The 19,863-nt window shown below is 45.9% G+C and overlaps 1 protein-coding gene across 2 annotated transcripts in view; it reads right to left on the minus strand.

The window, feature by feature from the left end:
- ADISSP (adipose secreted signaling protein) overlaps positions 1 to 18,745 on the minus strand; it is a 123,968-nt gene extending 105,223 nt beyond the window's left edge. Inside the window, exons 1-2 of one of the 2 annotated variants that reach the window (XM_068106423.2) lie at positions 18,444 to 18,745; positions 4,407 to 4,523 (exon numbers count right to left, since the gene is read on the minus strand). In XM_068106423.2, the coding sequence (XP_067962524.1) occupies positions 4,407 to 4,425 (19 nt within the window). In that variant the 5' untranslated portion in view covers positions 4,426 to 4,523; positions 18,444 to 18,745. The remainder of the gene's footprint in view (positions 1 to 4,406; positions 4,524 to 18,443) is intronic. The other variant, XM_068106424.2, reaches the window with a different exon arrangement.
- Between the last annotated feature and the right edge of the window lie 1,118 nt (positions 18,746 to 19,863).

The raw sequence follows: 19,863 nt of genomic DNA on the forward strand, positions 1-19,863 counted from the left end.
ATCTTCCCGCCAGAGTGTATATTTTGTGAGAAAGTTGAGACCAAAGATGCTCATCGCAATACTGAGAGGCCTACAACCTTCCCATCCTTTAAAAACAAAGAAAATGCATGGGAGCAAATCGAAACACGGGCTGAGAAAATGGGTCTCTATCGACTCCATCGAAAGGTGAAAAACAAAGACCTCTTTGCATGTGAGGCCAAACACCATCCGTCATGTTTTAAAGCTTTCCGCACAGCATTCTACAACTATGAGCGTGCGATTCACAGAGCCGAAGCACCAAAGGAGCAGGCTTGCATGTCAGCCGCCCATGAAAAGGCATTCAACTCAGTACTGGAACACATTCAAACCCAGGTCATCCAGCAGAATAAAGTTCTACAGCTTTCTTCCTTGCGCTTGCTCTATGTCGAGGAACTGAAACTGAATGGATATGAGAACTCAAATTATCGGTCAGAGAAACTACTGAAACGCCTACAGAATGACCCAATCAAGGAGCATATCCACTTCACGAAGGTTGATCATGACAAATGTGATGTCATTTCTTTCTGGCTTGTGCACAGCTCAAACATAACAGTTTCCAATGCTCTCGCACGAGCATTCACACTCGGAAGCACAAACAAGAACCAAAATGTTGCCCTCCAACTTCGCCAGGGTATTCTACAGGCTTTCAGAGAGTGTAAAGACCAACCATGGCCACCAACAGCTGAAGACATGGAGCTCAATCCTGAAGACATCCTACCTCCAGACCTTGTCCGCTTTCTCAGCGTGCTAATGACTGGCAAGGAGGGCATCGAGACAGAAAAGGTGAAGCGTCTGGTCTTCTCCATTGGACAAGATCTGTGCCGTGCAGTGTCAGATGGAAAATGGAAGTTACCAAAGCACATTCTCCTCTGTGTGACTGTAAGGCACCTGTTCCGAAGCAAACAGCTCACCACAATACTACACAGGCTTGGACACTCTGAGAGCTACGATTTCGCCTTGGAGTTGGAAACTGCTCTCGCCAAGGTCCTGGATGAAGTCTCAACTTATCGTACACCACAAATTGTGACAGGAGAGGGCAACCTTGTATTCCACTGTGAGTGGGACAACTTGAATAAAACCACTACCAGTGTGCACGGCAGCAACATTGTAAACAGTGCTGGAGGAATCATGGTGCAGGAGGTCAAGCCCGGGTTCGAGAGCAGCAAGGACCGAATGCTACCTACCATCAATAGGTCACAACAGCGTAGCCTGAAGGTCGACACACCAAAAACTCTCCCACCCTTGCACTTTACTCGCGTTGGCCCGAAGTTCCCTGAAGGCTCATCATTCACACCGCCAGCAGAGAATGACACAGTCTATGCCACTACGATGCAAGAGTACTACATCTGGCTCTTCATCAGATACATCGGAATGTTTCACAGGGCATTCGGTGAACTGGGTGACAACTGGGATGCCAACCCTGAGGTGGAGAGGCAGTTAGAAAAATTCACCTGTGTGATGTACGGCCAGAGTCGCGAGTCATCAGTGGACATTGTCCGTGCCAAGCTGCTACGAAAAATGGTGGGAGAGGACAAGACCCTCACATCCAAGTCCAAGGTTGATCTGGCTCGCCTTCCTCCATGCCAGTCTGCCCTGAAGCCGCACATCCAGCGTGTGAACCACCGCGTAGCATTGTACAAAAGAGCCGATCAACCTATCATCGAAAAGCCAAAACCTTATGAGGAGCAAGGATGGATAAGGACTGATGAAGGACTGTTGAAACCAATGTGGTCCAGTGGTCCCATCCTACCAACCTCACTGGTGGATCTTCTGAACACAGGAGAGCACGAAGAGGAGGAGGAAGAGGAAGGAGAAGAAGAGTTTGACTCTGACGATTTCGATGAAAATGATGATGACTGACTCAGTGTAGAATCACTAATGCTAATGATGTTTATCTAAAACAAGCAAGAGAAGAGTGGTCACATTGAGTGCTAGGACTATTTTGACAGTTGTAATATTTAGAAAAATAAAACTTTGTGTTAACGTCTGTGTAGACGGACCTTAATATGAGTCTATTATTTCGTAAAACTGTGATTATTTTGTAAATAAAGCACTAATTAGCATACTAGTATACCATAGACACATGTAATCATGTTATGAATAGTTCTATCATGATCTATGCCCTTCAAAACATGGGTCTAGACACCTTCATTTTTCAATTATCTGCAATATTGGCTGAGATATGTCAAAAATCGTTTTTTTGATAATGGCAGCAGTAATTTGCATAAAAATGGTATGTGGGACATTTTTTCAGCTTGGGGCCATAGCTAGTCATTTTCTACACATTTTTTCCAATCTAGAAACACTGATTAGAAGTATATCTCCGGGGGGTGCAGGGGGACCTAGTCTTCCTACTAGACTATCTCCAAGAAGTTCTGTCGCTCAAGCTTTTGGGTCTCACTATCTGCCATGATCTTTCTTGGGAAAACCACATTTCCAAGCTGGCCTCCAAAGCCAGTCGCCGACTGGGCATCCTCCGTCGTGCGAAGTCCTTCCTTGGCACACCTGAGCTCCTCACCACATACAAGGCTTTCATCCGCAGCTCAATGGAATACTGTTCCCCCCTCTGGGCTGGTGCTCCTGCCTCACACCTTGCTCGGCTTCACGCTGTTGAGGCCAAAGCTTTCAGAATCATTGGAATCTCCTGCGATGTAGTCAACACCGAGGGCCTTTCACTCACTCACCGCAGGCAGGTTGGTGGTCTTTCTGTCTTCTACCGACTCCTCTCCGGCCTTGCTCCCCCAGCTCTCTCTGTGCTCTGTCCCCCCAATATTCCTTCAGGTCGCACAAGATCTGCCTGCAACCCTCTTATGGTTAAACTGCCAAAGTCTAGGCTCTCTGCTCACCTTCACTCTTTCATTCCCCTTTTCTCCCGCCTCTGGAACAAACTCCCCCACTCCCTTCAATCCCACTCCTCCCTCCAGGTCTTTAAAACAGCTGTTCACCACCATCTCTTATCTTCCCCCATCGAAAACCTTGATCTTTTCTACCCCCGGTAATTTCACCCCAGAGTCCTTGCAGTGTTCATATGTTTTATTCCTCTCCCACCTCCCCCCAAGTCCTCCCGATGTCCCTGCTCTCAAATGTTGTGTTTGTGTCCTTCCCCCTCTTCCGCCTCTCTTTTGTGTCCTTCCCCCTCTCTCCCCATCTTGTCTGCCGCTCCCCTTGTTTTTTGTGTTTTGTGTGTCGGTTTGTCTTTTTGTGTGATTAATGTTAGCTCTTTCACGAGCCTCGATCTTGTATACAAAAAAAAATAAAAAAATAAAAAAATTCCACTTTGACATTATGGGGTATTATGTGCAGATCAGAAACCAAAAAAATCTTATTTTTATCCATTTAAAATTCAGGCTGTAACACAACAAAATGTGAAAAAGTCAAGGCGTGTGAATATTTTCGGAAGGCACAGTATACTGTACTGTGCGAAAGATAAAAGGTTTTCACTGCATCAAAATTTAACAGAAGGAAGAATGATTTAAAAAGACGTTTATTATAAAGTGTGAAGCTATTCATCTCAGAATCAATTCCATTGGGTGTTTCATTTTCACAAACACCACCTGAGGATGCCTCCTCTTTCTTCTGCAGTCAAGAGCATAAAACAAACCACAAACCTGCTTCGCACCAAGGACACTGAAAGAATCCAAAGTGAACTTTAATGCAATCCAAAGTGAACTTTAGTGAACCCCCCGGTAATTCACCCCAGAGTCCTTGCAGTGTTCATATGTTTTATTCCTCTCCCACCTCCCCCCAAGTCCTCCCGATGTCCCTGCTCTCAAATGTTGTGTTTGTGTCCTTCCCCCTCTCTCCCCATCTTGTCTGCCGCTCCCCTTGTTTTTTGTGTTTTGTGTGTCGGTTTGTCTTTTTGTGTGATTAATGTTAGCTCTTTCACGAGCCTCGATCTTGTATACAAAAAAAATATATATATATATTAACGTCACAAGTTCGGATACATGTTATAAAGATGTTATAATAGATAGAAAATAACAAAATTGTATTACTCATTCAAAATGGCAGTTACCCTTGACAGACTAACAATTATGGATATGCTACGTTACAGGCCCAGTGCATGCAGATCAGTTTTGTTAAACATGACATCTCAAATAAAATATATATATATACACATATCCTGTGCCCTTTGATTATAAAATTAGTTTGTAAAAGACCTTCCAAGAATCAGTACAGTCATTCTGCTACACACGGTACCCAGGGTGACATCAATGATAAATGCAGTTGTCAAGTTGTCCACTCACTCCCCTTTATCAACTTAGCTATATCTCAGAACAAAGTAGGAATGCTGGAATGTTTGTGGGAAAAAAACTCCAAGTTCACAAGAGACATCAACACCAAGATGAAATGTAAATGTCGCACAAGGATCTGGAAACTCGGCTTACCATCTTTGTGTGCAGCCATTGCCTGGAAGGGCAAACAGAGCCGGGTTCACAAATATTTATCCAGCAGATAATTTCAGACGATAGACAAGGCGAGCGGTCAGGTATCTCGGGTTCAACCTGGAGCAAAGAGTGAGACAACTGTAAATATAGTGTCGGGGTCTTGTATTTACATGATACTCACTCATGATTGTTGCCTCCTTGTAATGAGTGCAAGCCTAAACATTGTGCTGGGAATAAGGGCGAAACTGTTCTGGAATCGTGATAAAAGTAAGCAAAAACAGGGGGGATAAGGTAGCTGGGGAGGGGGAATAAACACTCCTGGAAGGGGAGGTGGGTGGAGAAACCACCCTCCTGGTTGGGGAGACACCCTCCTAGAGAGGGGGGGAGGGGAGCGGGTGCATAACATCCTCATGGCAGAAAAAGTGGGTGAAACACCCTCCTGGCAGGGAGGGGGGCGAAACACCCTATTGGCAGGGAGGATGGGGGCAAACACACACCTGGCAGGGGGGATACAACATCCTCGTGGCTAAGGGGGTGAAACACCATCCCACCTGAGGGGTTAACACCTTCCTGGCTGTGGAGTAGAAACGAATAAAATCCCCATCTGTTAAAAAACACTCTGACAATCCGAATCTTGAAGGATGGTCAGCAATAGTTGAGTGAAAATGTCTGATGGAATTTGGGGAACCGATTCACTGTCGCCGTGAACTGAACTCGTGGAAAAGCGATCCACACCACAGCATTCTGGACGTCATTGGAAAGCCATTGATTATTTCTATCCAATGTCCGTTTGCATTTTTTAAATAGTTTCCTTTGTCACCTGACTCTTTGGCATAACTCAGAACATTTTCAGAGGACACACGGTCAGCTAGCTGGTTGACAATAATAATAGTCCTGTAGCCTCCTGTCAGGGTCGGATTAACATTTTGTGTGCCAGGTGGCACAAAAATTTGTGGGCCGCTATTTGGGGAACCATTTCCAAAGAAAAAAAAAATCTGCGTGTGGTCCAGAAACCTGATACGCCACAGTTGCGTTCTTGAAGATGGTCGTGTAAATGAAAAACGTGTAAATTAAAAATAATTCCCCATAAGAAAACGAAGCTAAATTAAGAAAAAAACGAAATAAGAAAACGAAAGAAAACTAAAACTAATTTCTGCCACATTCCTCATTTTATTATCCTATTTTTAGGTCATTTTATCCCGATGAGATGAACTTGTAAAATGAGTCATGATGTCCGGATGTCTGTCCGTCCGTCCGTTAACTTTATGTTATTTTCGCCACTCCTCCCTCATCTCCCAGCTGATTGTTCTGAAACTTGACACACGAATGCATACAAGACAGCAGCCCAGATATCGCTCGGCTTCAATTTTCCAATTTCGGATCATGGGGAAACATGAAAGATAGATAGAAAATAACAAAATGATATTACTCATTCAAAATGGCAGTTACCCTTGACAGGCCAACAATTAAAGATATGCTACGTTATAGGCCAAGTGCTTGCAGATCTGTTTTGTTATACATCACATCTCAAACGAGGACGGCACTCAGTAGAGAGCATACCTTTGCCAGGTGTTTACATTTTGTTTACGTTTTTGTTTACGTTTTGTATCCCACTGATAGGTCGTATCTGGATCCAGACCTGAACCAAAATCGAATCAGCTTGTTCTCGTCACCTAACGAATTTATGCACCTCGTTTGGTCAGAACTCGTCCATGCCAGAAATCGTCCATGCCAGAACTCGTCCATGCCAGAAATCGTCCATGCCAGAAATCGTCCATGCCAGAACTCGTCCATGCCAGAAATCGTCCATGCCAGAAATCGTCCATGCCAGAAATCGTCCATGCCAGAACTCGTCCATGCCAGAACTCGTCCATGCCAGAAATCGTCCATGCCAGAACTCGTCCATGCCAGAAATCGTCCATGCCAGAACTCGTCCACGCCAGAAATCGTCCACGCCAGAAATCGTCCACGCCAGAACTCGTCCACGCCAGAAATCGTCCACGCCAGAAATCGTCCACGCCAGAAATCGTCCACGCCAGAAATCGTCCACGCCAGAACTCGTCCACGCCAGAACTCGTCCACGCCAGAACTCGTCCACGCCAGAACTCGTCCACGCCAGAACTCGTCCACGCCAGAACTCGTCCACGCCAGAACTCGTCCACGCCAGAACTCGTCCACGCCAGAACTCGTCCACGCCAGAACTCGTCCATGCCAGAACTCGTCCATGCCAGAACTCGTCCATGCCAGAACTCGTCCATGCCAGAACTCGTCCATGCCAGAACTCGTCCATGCCAGAACTCGTCCATGCCAGAACTCGCCCATGCCAGAACTCGTCCATGCCAGAACTCGTCCATGCCAGAACTCGTCCATGTCAGAACTCGCCCATGCCAGAACTCGTCCATGTCAGAACTCGTACATGCCAGAACTCATCCATGCCAGAACTCGTCCATGCCAGAACTCGTCCATGTCAGAAATCGTCCATGTCAGAAATCGTCCATGCCAGAACTCGTCCATGCCAGAACTCGTCCATGTCAGAACTCGTCCATGTCAGAACTCGCCCATGCCAGAACTCGTCCATGTCAGAACTCGCCCATGCCAGAACTCGTCCATGCCAGAACTCGTCCATACCTTTTGGAGACATCCTGCTATATAACGTTTTTGGCCCTATCTCTCAATGGTGAAGAAACACTTATAAATGATTCTATCTAGATCCAGATCTTCACCAAAATCTAAACATTTCGTCCTTGTCACATACGCTACCTCTCTGCCAAATTTCGTTCGAATCCGTCCACAACCTTTTAAGATATAGTTGCGGATCTCTCGAGCCCGTCGACGTACAGAGGGGGGGTTAAACCCTTTTCCCCCCTTCGTGCTTCGAGTCCACGAGGCCGAGTCGCCACTCCCGTAGCGAGCGTGCGGAACGGTATCTGGTCGAGTCCCTATGTACCTTCGATACACACGCCGCCACGAGAACGGGGACTGGACCTCACACATTTCACGCTAATCTGATACGCCGAGCGGTTCGCGTGTCACGTGACCCGTGCCGTTAATTCCTATTGAACCCGATTTGAGCGGTTTTATTCGTGCGATGCTAGGCCAATGGTGTGAAAGGACGTGCACGGTCAAATGGAAGGAAGAACACAGGTTTATTTACAATTATACAGTGATCAGGGTAAAGAGAAGAGACACAGAGCAGATATTTAGTCAATCTTACTTAATCCCCGGACAAGGGCCCACTCACTCACGCAGGGAAAAGGAGGAAGGAAAAGTAAGCGCTCCAAACGCGTCCTGGCGCCGTTCGCTCCGGACAGCTCACCGGGTGTGGCCCTCAAAGTGTTCGCAGCACGTGTGCAGGGAGCCCAGGTAGGAAGGTCGTCGGCGTAGGTGGCACCGGGAGAGACCGTCCTCGCAAGCGCGATTAACCGACAGCAAAGCGCAGGGCAGGGAGAGTTTGTGCACAGACTGCTTAGAGCCTTAGACAGAAGCTCTGACTATCACACTCACTGGGTCTCTGGGGCACTCTCTCTCTGACTGGGTGACTGGTGCACCGAGACTCACTCCGACTGGCGCGGGGGCACTCTCTGACTCACTGCGTGACTCGTAGACTTGTGACTCACTGGGGCACTCTCTCTCTCTCTGGGTCACTGCTGTGGGGGGGGGGGGGGGGCCCGGGGCAGGGTTTTGTCGCACCGCCCCAGAGTCTTACCTGAATGTTCCAAGCCCCTCCTCTGGCTGCTCTTGTTAGCCACTCCCCTTGAGCGCCGATTGGCTGCTCGCCGCTTACTGGCCACTCCCCTTGCAGCTCCTCCTACGGGCCTGCCAGACTTGTTCTAGGCCCTAGCACATGGTGTTCCAGCCCAAGGAGCACCGAAGCCTACACTTACTGGCCTGCTCAACGCATACTAACACCGGAAAGGAGACTAAGTTACATTTAATAAAAATAACTAAACTAAGCGAGGCTACATGTTGTGGTGCAACTACCTACGAGGGTGGTCATCCTTTATTCTGAAAACCGCAACACTACCCCCCTCTCACACCAGACTCATCCCGAGTCGACCCCAACAGTGGAACGACTGGTAGAGCCTGGCATGCAAATTTACCCTTACCATTAGTTTGACACATAGGTGTAATCCCCCTAGAATGTATTCTAACCCATGTGTGCGACATTTTTAACACTAGATATGTCCCCCCTAATGCGTTGAGCAGCTACTCTAACAGACTCACACCCACAACTACCCGAGTATTTCCGGAATTTTTCGAACTACACACATAGCCGGTGGGCAAATTCTTATATTTACATGCACGGAACTTAAACTTTATTTACAATTCTACGACCCAGGACCTGTGCTTTAGGAAGAAATTGGAGGAGAGAAACAAAGCACTCATATGGCACTTGCTGATTGCATCTTGCATCTTGCGTCTTCAGTGTGTGGCTAACAAAACCGGCTGGCCCTGACCGGCATACAGGCCATATGAAGCATCAGGGCCATCTAATCTTCCCTCTTCCTTCCTAGCATACAATAGCAAACAATTGCTTTTTTTCATTGGCCAGCAGGACCACTCTCACGTGGTCCAACTGCGTGGCATGAGTGCCACTCAACAAGTGGTCCGAAGGTGCAAGAGCAATTTGCAGCAAGATGCTGCACAGCAGAGGTGCGAAGCCACAAGGCTTGTGGTCCATAAGTGTGACAAGGGTGCACCAAAATGGGTTTGGCAGAAAAGTGCTGCACAGGTCGGCTGCACAGGTATAGCAAGGGTGCAGCAAAAGGACTGGCAGCAAGGTGCTGCACAGTTCGGCTGCACAGGTGTGCTGGTGCAGAATGGATGCTGCACAGGTCGGCCTCCAAAATGGTCCTGGGGCGGGGAGGGAAGACAAGGCACAACAAGCAAAACGGAAATGACACAGTGGCACACGAAATACAAGGTGACCAGGCACCACCATGCCTGGTGCGGTGCGAGGGACACGGTAGAGCGAGCAGAGCAAACTCGTCCCGAGCCATCCGTACCCCCCACTGTCGGCTACACTACCCTAGCCCCCCTTGTATTTACAATCCGTCTCTACATCTTGTCTCCCATATCCCCCTCTATGCCAAATTCATCTCCAAGTCCCTCCCAGGAAGGAAGGGATGGAACATAACAATGCCTCACTTACGTCATGATGCGTCTTACTTCTCAATCGGCCTACAGAGCCTCGGTGTGGAGCTCGTCCTCCTCCGTGAATGGATGTGGATGGTGCGAAGGGATTTCTTACATCCTAACTACACTAATAGCATTACTCATTTAAACTACCCAGGGTCGTACCATGCCAATCGGCCTCTTTAAACGATGTGGTTCTAAGAACCCGAATTCCCATTGCCCACACTGTGGTGCCCACCAAATTTGGGTCTCACCCCCACGGATTTTCTTACTGTGCCCTCGCACAATTTCGGGGCTGGGGCGTGTGGCTCCACCAGCAGGTCTACCTACCTGCGCACCTCCGCCACTGAAGCCACCCCCCGAGCTTGCCTGCTCCTGCGACTACCTAACCAGGGAAGGCCCTCCCTGGCACTTACCCCCTCTATGCCCACCTTGGCATCGGGCAACCCGGGTCCTTCCCTTGGATCCTGGGGCCCCACTCACACACTATCCTAACCGGCTCCCAGAGCCTACCTGCGGCCTTACCTGGCCGACAAGCTACCAGTGGCAGAGTGCCCCAATAACCATACGCACCAATTAAGCCACACGCCCAGCCATGTCACTGACTACTGCACCCTCCAAAGCACTACTTGCTACTACCCGAACCACAGGTGTCAATATCCATGCAATTGACCTATGCCCTCTACCTGGCTTTACACTACCCCCCCCTCCCCCCCGGGCTTTCGTGAATGGGTTCCACTCCTCCCCCATTCACTCCTTCGCACCATGCACTCCACACCAAACATTCCATACCTTTTATCCTGCACACCATTTATTCTCACACCACTACTTTTACACACCATTACACAATTCTGTTTGTCTCAACACAATTCCTCAACCACACAGCATCATCTATCTACCTAATCTCCCCTAAACCTTGTGCTTCCCTTGTCATCCCTTTACACTATGCACACCATTTTCTTTAACAACCACCTAAACTCTCTACGTCCCCTCTACAGTTCAGGTGTCCCTACTTAAATCTCGTCTCTATGGTCTTCTCAGTCCCTAACATTATCCTAGCCCTCCCTCGGCTAGCTTCGGTGCCCCATGGAGGCAACCATTGCTGGCCCCTCCATGTGACGAACACTGCCATCCCCCTAAACTAATGCTCATGCCCCCCACCTACCCCCATGGGAGGAATGGTTACACTACCATTCCCCCACATGGGGTACACTACTCTTCCCAGTCCTCTAAACTATGAGCCCCATTCATGGAGGTACATGGTCATGGCTCGGCCTCGAAGGGCCAAGCGATCCATGCGGGTGGTTGGTCGCCTGTATGGTGTGTCCGTCTGGCATTTTCGATCCAAGGGGGGAGGAATCGATGGGCCCAGGTGCCGGGCTCCATCCCTGCGCGGGGCCTTGCGGTCCCACGCACGATGACCCAACCGGCCACGGTCAGCGCACCTCACCTGACACCTCACCACGACACGACACCTCACCCTCACCTCAGGTGCATGGCTCCGAAAACTCCTACCTCCCCTCGAACCTGGCCGATCGGCCTTGCCGCCATACGGCACCAACCATACAGTGCGGGGGCCGGAGGCACGAATCGTGCACTCCAGTCCTTGTGAGACCGACGCCGCACTGATCCCCTCTGGTCCCTGCAGCACACAACTCCCCGGGGGCTCGCGTACGCTACCCGTCCCACTACGCGCTACCCCAGTCGGTGTCGATGCATGAGCCGCGTCCTCACCACACGCAACCCACTCCACATTCGCACACCCAGGCGCACACGCGCCCCTCACACACTTCCCTATGCACTCTTCTTTCACACCCTCCGGTGTGCACTCCTCTCTTACATGCTCCGGTTCACACTCTTCCCACACACTCTCCAGTGTGCATTCTTCCTCACTCTCCAGTGCCCCAAACCATAATATTTCCACCACCATGCTTTACAGTTGGTATCAGGTTCTTGTGGTCAAATGCTGTCTTTGGTTTTTACCAAACATGTCTTCTGGTACTGTGGCCAAATAGCTCTACCTTTGACTCATCTGTCCAGAGCACATTGTTCCAGAAGTGCTGGTCTTTGCCTAGGCCCTAGGTGTTCATTGGCAAACTTTAGTCTTGCTCTGATGTTCTTTGACATTTCTTTGACATTTGCCTTTGACATTTCATTTTCTTTGCTGTTCTGGACAGCAAAGGTTTCCTCCTGGCACACCTCCCATATAGATCAAATTTGTGCAGCCTCTTTCTAATGGTAGACTCGTGCACTTTGACATCAACAGTGGCAAGAGCTACCTGTAGGTCCCGTGATGACATTCTGGGGTTCTTGGAGACTTCTTTCAGCATATTGCGGTCTGCTCTCGAGCTGATCTTGCTGGGCGGCCTGGCCTGAACAAGTTGGCAGTTGTTTGGAATCTTCTCCACTTGTAGATGATCTTCCGGACAGTCGAATGATTGATTTCAAATTGTTTGGAGATCTTTTTAAATCCCTTCCCAGACTCGTAGGCATCGATAACCTTCTTTCTGAAGGCATCAGAGAGCTCTTTTGATCTCGGCATGGTGACGCCGCACACTTCAACAACAAAGAGCAAACCAAACTTAATGTCTGAGGTTTAAATAAGACAGGTTCCTCCAAGATCCTCTCTAAAGATGTTCTAATCATTTGCACCTGAGCTGGTGCATCTGATTCTAATTTTAGGTATTTGAAGCAGTGATAAATGTAGGGGTGTACTTACTTTTTCCACATGCAAAATTTGCATTTATGTTTATTTGAATTATACAATGGACTACAAAATGTAAATGTTTCATGATATTTGTTATATTATATCACCTTAACCTATCAATATTGTTGAAATGAAGATCAAATAGCTGTATGTTGAAATATGTTGAAAAAGTCAAAACTTTACATGGGGTGTACTTACTTTTTCACGTGACTATGTATGTATGTATGTATGTATGTATGTATGTATGTATATATATATGTATGTATGTATGTATGTCCCCTTAAACGTATACCAATCAGAGCTGAGGATCTGGTCACATGACAGGGTGATGTGATTACGTCGATGTCATTACGGCGGTACAGAGGCTGACTCCGCACACCGCCGTTTTGATTCCAATTTCGTTCAGGCCGATCATATCGTCGAACCTGTCATATATCACAATCTCCATGCTCGACCTTAACGTTTTATATTCAGTGTGAAACACAAACAAATAGATTGCTAAAATGACCATCAAATATCGAAAGCATTGGCGTTTTTTTTTTGTTTTTTTTTGTATACAAGATCGAGGCTCGTGAAAGAGCTAAATAGCTCACAAAGAGCTAAAAAGAGCGTGAAAGAGCGTTACGGCTCTTCCAACAATACGGTACAGTATGTATAGGCCTTAGGCTTCATGGCTCACATCAGGCCGCTTTGGACAAGTTAGTCCAAGTTCCTTAATACAGCAGTATTGTTTTTGTAATAATAATAATAATAATAATAATAATAATAATAATAATAGCGTTAGTACTAATAATATCATAAATAATATGAATACGCATTGCGTAGAGTGACAGCTTCGTCGACAATGGTCAGTCGATCGAGTACGCAGCCCTCGCAGACATCTGTATGCCTAGGCCTAGCTAGGGTCGGTCGTTTGATATTGGGCTTAGAATTAAAATTCAAGTTAATTTTATTGAATGGATAGATTGGGATAGAATGCAGGACTTACCTACTGTAGGCTATATAGTCTCGACTTCTAGTCGACTGGACCAGGTACGTAAGTCCGACTGGCAGGTACGTACTGAAATCGGTGTACCTGCCTTAAATGAAGTCAGTGTAGCTGGCAGAAACTGAAGTCGGTGTAGATGGCGGAAAACTGAAATCGGTGTACCTGGCTTAAATGAAGTCGGTGTAGCTGGCGGAAAACTGAAGCCAGTGTAGCTGGTGGAAAAAAGAAGTCGGTGTAGCTGGCGTAAATGATGAGCGGTTTCGAATTCAAAATCCATTCTGTACAGTACTGTATTGTAATTTATTGATTTTAATCACCAGGTGAAAATAATTTATCGGTTGCGCCAGACCAAAGCAAGATCACGTGACCAAGATTGCGGATCATGGAAGGAACAAGATGGCGGATCATGGAAGGGACAAGATGGAAGATCATGGAAGGGACAAGATGGCGGATCATGGAAGTGACAAGATGGCGGATCATGGAAGGGACAAGATGGCGGATCATGGAAGGGACAAGATGGCGGATCATGGAAGGGACAAGATGGCGGATCATGGAAGGGACATTTGAAATTACAACATGAAATTTTGTTCCCAAGGGAATGGGGAAAAATTTGAATTTTTTTTTTTGTGAAATTTGAAATGAAAGTGAAATTTTGAATGGATTTACATATGCATGCAATTGCCATAGAGGTTCGTTTACGAAGTTCTCTAACATGAATATGCATTGCGTAGAGTGAGAGCTTCGTCGACAATGGTCAGTCGATCGAGTACACAGCCCTCGCAAACATCTGTAGGCCTAGGTGTAGCTGGTGGAAAACTGAAATCGGTGTACCTGGCGTAAATGATGAGCAGTTTCGAATTCAAAATCCGTTCTGTACAGTACTGTATTGTAATTTATTGATTTTAATCACCAGGTGAAAATAATTTATCGGTCGCGCCAGACCAAAGCAAGATCACGTGAGCAAGATGGCGGATCATGGAAGGGACAAGATGGTAGATCATGGAAGGGACAAGATGGTGGATCATGGAAGGGACATTTGAAATGACAACATGAAATTTTGTTCCCAAGGGAATAGGGAAAAATTTGAATTTTTTTTTCGTGAAATTTGAAATGAAAGTGAAATTTTGAATGGATTTACATATACATGCAATTGCCATAGAGGTTTGCTTACGAAGCTCTCTATAACCGTAACACTGCAATCCCTTTGTCGTTATTGCAAAGTTTCTCAATGAAGCGGTGTATGGTTACTTCATTGTTGACTCGAAACATGGAATAAACAAATACAGTCGTATTGTTTTCGTAATAATAATAATAATAGCGTTAATACTAATAATATAGTAAATACAATCGCAACACTGCAATCCATTTGTCGTTATTGCATAGTTTCTAGATTGAAGCGGTGTATGGTTGCTTCATTGTTGACTCGAAACATGGAATAAACTAATACAGTCATATTGTTTTCGTAATAATAATAATAATAATAATAATAATAGCGTTAATACTAATAATATAGTAAATATAATCGTAACACTGCAATCCCTTTGTCGTTATTGCAAACTTTCTAGATTGAAGCGGTGTATGGTTGGTTCATTGTTGACTCGAAACATAGAATAAACCAGACTTATAGACTTGTAGTACTTCAAAAATAATTTAATACTTGCATTATTTGCTAACTGGTATCCCCACCCAGGTCATTATATCCTCTTCAAATAAATTATCAAACAAGCCCGGCTATGCCAATGTTAGACTTTCGGCTTGTTTTACTCTGTGTCTGTGTATGGCAGTCAAACAAAATTGAAAATCATTCCAAACAGGAAAATTACTGTTTTTAAGGACGTCATAAAGGACACAAACACCAGGCACTAAGAACTCATGGAACGCATTGAAAAAGCTCAAAGTTTCGGAACAAACTATCCCGTTAATTCCCATATAGTAATCAAGGGTGTGAGAAAACCCAATGATTAACCATTGGAATAAGCACTGCTCAAAGTGACTGGATTCCATCTGCCTCCATTCTCCAGCTTCCTGGGGTGAAAATAAAGTGGAAAGGAAATTGTATTTTAATAAATACCAAGCACGACAGGACGAAAATGACAAGTCTTAATCACAGTCTTCCATCCAGTGCGTCAAACAGGGTGCACACCAGCATCTCATGTCACCCCTTACCCCCAGCTGCAATCCTATATACCCCCAGCTGCAATCCTATATACCCCCATTAACCTTACATTCTGAATTGTTACTGTTTCACCATCCCCGATTTCTCTCCCTTATTTTCCTGTTCGTTTATTCCCTTTTTTTTGTTGTCCACATGTTGCCCCAATGCCCCCATACCCCTTTGTCCTCTATCCTTGGACACATACAAATTAAAAGTGGATTTTAGGAACAAGAGGCCTTTTTAACAATTAATGTTCCAGCTTCCCCTCTCACATTTTCCATCTTGTTTTAACCTCCCTCCCATCCACTACACCCTACTCCGGTTACTCGACCTCAAAGCAGTGTTGATAAGCAGGTGTCGTTGGACTTGTCAATATCTGGGATCTCCATTAAGCAACAAACGGTCTCAAAAAGGGTTGCAAAATCAAACATAGCGTTGCACAAATCGGAAGTCTCGTTGTTTCTTGTAACATTTTTGAAAATCGCATTTTAATTTAGCACAGAGGCTTGTTCAGTTTCGTGGAGTTTACAAGGCTGGGGGAGAGGAGGTTGGAGGCGATAACGTGGTGAAAATGCAAGACTTTTATGCAGAAAAAACTTTTTTGACGAGTGCAAGTTTGAGGATCAGAAGCAAACCAAGATTAGCGGAGAAATATTTTGCTTTTCCATGAGTCTGGATTATATATGTATTAAAAAAAAAATACCTGGGCTCGTTTCAAAGTCGTTTTCCTTATATAAGAAAAATAGCAATTACTATTACTTCTGCTGTTCTTGTTTCGCATGCAGCTTGTGGCTGCTGGTTGCGTCATTTTCTGCAAGGGTGGATGTGCCACTGATGCGGTTCCCACCCCTTGTTTCCAGTAAGCTGGTACTCATTTTGCCAACCTTCACCCCTGTCTGTTTTTTTTGTGAACAGGATATCTCAAAACGTTGTGGACGGATACAGACGAAATTTGGTAGATGTTGGGTATGTGACGAGGACGAAACGATTAGATTTTGCCGAAGATCCGGATCTGAATCCGAGAATTCTTTATGTCACCATTGAGAAAGAACCACCTTAAGAGGCCATTTTTCCCCAAAGAGCAGGGGTTGGACTTTTCCGGGCACCGTGGTACCCTTTTTGAAGCAATGTTTTATGGCCGGATGCCCTTCCTGCCGCCAACCCTGTTAGTCACCTCTTGCGACACACAGGGAATTGCAAGTGAACTCTTATATTACTCAATTTGCCGACCTTGGAAGGATGACAGGCTGAGTCAACCCCCCTGGCGTTAATTCAGCGATCAACCAGGATTCGAACCCAGGATCCTAGGATCCCAAGCCAGCACCCTAACCGCTAAGCCAACACCAGGCTGTGTCACTATTGAGAGAAAGGGGAAAAATACAATATATCGCACAGCAAACAACAACATGCATTTTAAGGCCATTTTCCCTGCTAGAGCGGGGGTTAGCCTTGCGGTCCCCATGACAATCTTCTCCATGTTGCCCTATTTTCTGCATCTCTCCTTGTTAACCCCCTTGCCCGCATTTCTTCTTCCACCACATTTAGCCAAGTCTTTCTCGGTCTTCCCCATCCTCTACTTCCTTCTACATTCATTTCCATCACTCTTCTCAACCAGTCACTTTCATCCTTCCTCAACACATGACCAAACCATCTCAACCTGTTCCTCTTCACAGCATCAATCACAGGCTCCATTCCCATCATCTTTCGCAATTCATCATTTGTCTTCCTCTCTCTCAACGACACTCCCCTCCTCATCAGCATGCCACTCAGTTCCCGAAACTTCTTCCATGCACATCTCACTCTAGCAACCGTTACAGAGTCTGATCCAGTCTGAATGGAGAACAACAAGTCATGTCCAATCATTGAATTTACCACAGGTCGACTCCCTTCAAGGTGTAGAAACATCTCGAAGATTATCAAGAGAATTGGGAGGCACCTGAGTTAAATTTCAAGTGTCATAGCAAAGGGTATGAATACTTATGTCAATGTGATATTTCAGTTTTTTCTTTTTAAAAAATTTGCAAAACTTTCTAAAATCCTGTTTTCTCTTTGTCATTATGGGGTATTGAGTGTAGATTGATGATGGAAAAAATGAATTTAAACGATTTCAGCATAAGGCTGCAACAAAACAAAATGTGAAAAAAGTGAAGGGGTCTGAATACTTTCTGAATGCACTGGACAGTGTATATCCTGCCATTTTAGTCGAATCCCATTCCTTTGGGACAAGCTCAGACATGAGCACGCCGTACCATCTGAGATATCCCTGGGTTGCTAAGGTTCAATAGAGGTTAGAAAACAATTAACGACACAGAATACAAACTCGCTTTTTGAAATGACAGGTCGAAGAAAGTCATTCACACTGTCCGCTGTGGGTCAGCGTTTGTGACGTCACAGATTGTTGGCGCAGCGGAGTCTCGCTGGGGACAGTGTGGCGTGTGCAAGGCTAATGTGCACAAAGACGTTATAGCAGCTTACTTACACACACACACACACACACACACACACACACACACACGCACACACACACACACACACTTCCATCGAAGATAGCAAATGCGACATTGCTCTAAAAACATTAACGTCATGGAAACACAAATGTTATACCAGAGTTTACAAAAAGCTAAACAAACAAGTTATAACAGTGTAAACGTACTCGAGTTTACGTAGATGCAAAAGTGCAAGGGCGAACTGTATCATAAACGATGCTCGTGGATAAGAATCACCACATTGAAACACACACATACATACACATACACATACACATACACATACACACACACACACACACACACACACACACACACACACACACACACACACACACACACACACACACAGACGCATACAGATTAGATACACACACAGACACATACACACACATACACACACATACACACACACACACACACACATACAGATTAGATACACACAGACACATACACACACACACACACACACACAGACGCATACAGATTAGATACACACAGAGACGCATACAGATACACACACACAGACAGACACAGACACACACACAGACACACACCCTCTTACCAGGTCGAAAGCGCTCCCAGCTTTTCGAAATCGTCTGCAATGAAAAGGAAATTACCGAGACAAAGTCCAACTCCGCGCGCGAATGAATGGAGAGCTCGCTCCGCTGCCCCGGACTCGAACAGTAAACGCTCGCGATGTCCGATGGATCGATAAACTCGATTGGTCGGCAAGACCGCTCCGTTTGTAGCACGAGCAGCGCACGACAAGGGGGTGCCTTGCAGACCCAAAGCCAGCAGCTCGTTCGCACTTCCTTTCAAATACTCCTCCTCTTTGGGAAGTCGGCACGAAGACCCCTATGGACCACGTTTGGAACTACCGCGGCTCACAAGGCACCAACAAGGGAAGGGTAATATAATTACACAAGCGCGAGACAATGCCCACACACGTGCCGCGACTCGTTCGTCTGGATGCTTAAATACTAATAAATAAATAACAAGGCTCACAATAATAGACAATTTTTACCATGTCACAAGAAAATTGTCAGGTGACTGCACTTTCTCCATGTTACAATAAGATTGTCAGGTGACTGCACTTTCTCCATGTCACAAGAAAATTGTCAGGTGACTGCACTTTCTCCATGTTACAATAAGATTGTCAGGTGACTGCACTTTCTCCATGTTACAATAAGATTGTCAGGTGACTGCACTTTCTCCATGTCACAAGAAGATTGTCAGGTGACACTTTCTCCATGTCACAAGATTTTCAGGTGACACTTTCTCCATGTCACAATATTGTCAGGTGACACTTTCTCCATGTTACAAGATTGTCAGGTGACACTTTCTCCATGTTACAAGATTGTCAGGTGACACTTTCTCCATGTCACAAGATTGTCAGGTGACACTTTCTCCATGTCACAAGATTGTCAGGTGACACTTTCTCCATGTCACAAGATTGTCAGGTGACACTTTCTCCATGTCACAAGATTGTCAGGTGACACTTTCTGCATGTCACAAGATTGTCAGATGACACTTTCTCCATGTCACAAGATTGTCAGGTGACACTTTCTCCATGTCACAAGATTGTCACGTGACACTTTCTCCATGTCACAATATTGTCAGGTGACACTTTCTCCATGTCACAAGATTGTCAATGATACTTTCTCCATGTCACAAGATTGTCAGGTGACACTTTCTCCATGTCACAAGATTGTCAGGTGACTGCACTTTCTCCTTGTTACAATAAGATTGTCAGGTCACTGCACTTTCTCCATGTCACAAGATTGTCAGGTGATACTTTTTCCATGTCACAAGATTGTCAGGTGACACTTTCTCCATGTCACAAGATTGTCAGGTGGCACTTTTTCCATGTCACAAGATTGTCAATGACACTTTCTCCATGTCACAAGATTGTCAGGTGACACTTTCTCTATGTCACAAGATTGTCACGTGACACTTTCTCCATGTCACAATATTGTCAGGTG

The sequence above is a fragment of the Myxine glutinosa genome, chromosome 2 (genome assembly GCF_964187855.1).
Source record: "Myxine glutinosa chromosome 2, kmMyxGlut1.1, whole genome shotgun sequence".
NCBI classification, from domain to species: Eukaryota; Metazoa; Chordata; class Myxini; order Myxiniformes; family Myxinidae; genus Myxine; species Myxine glutinosa.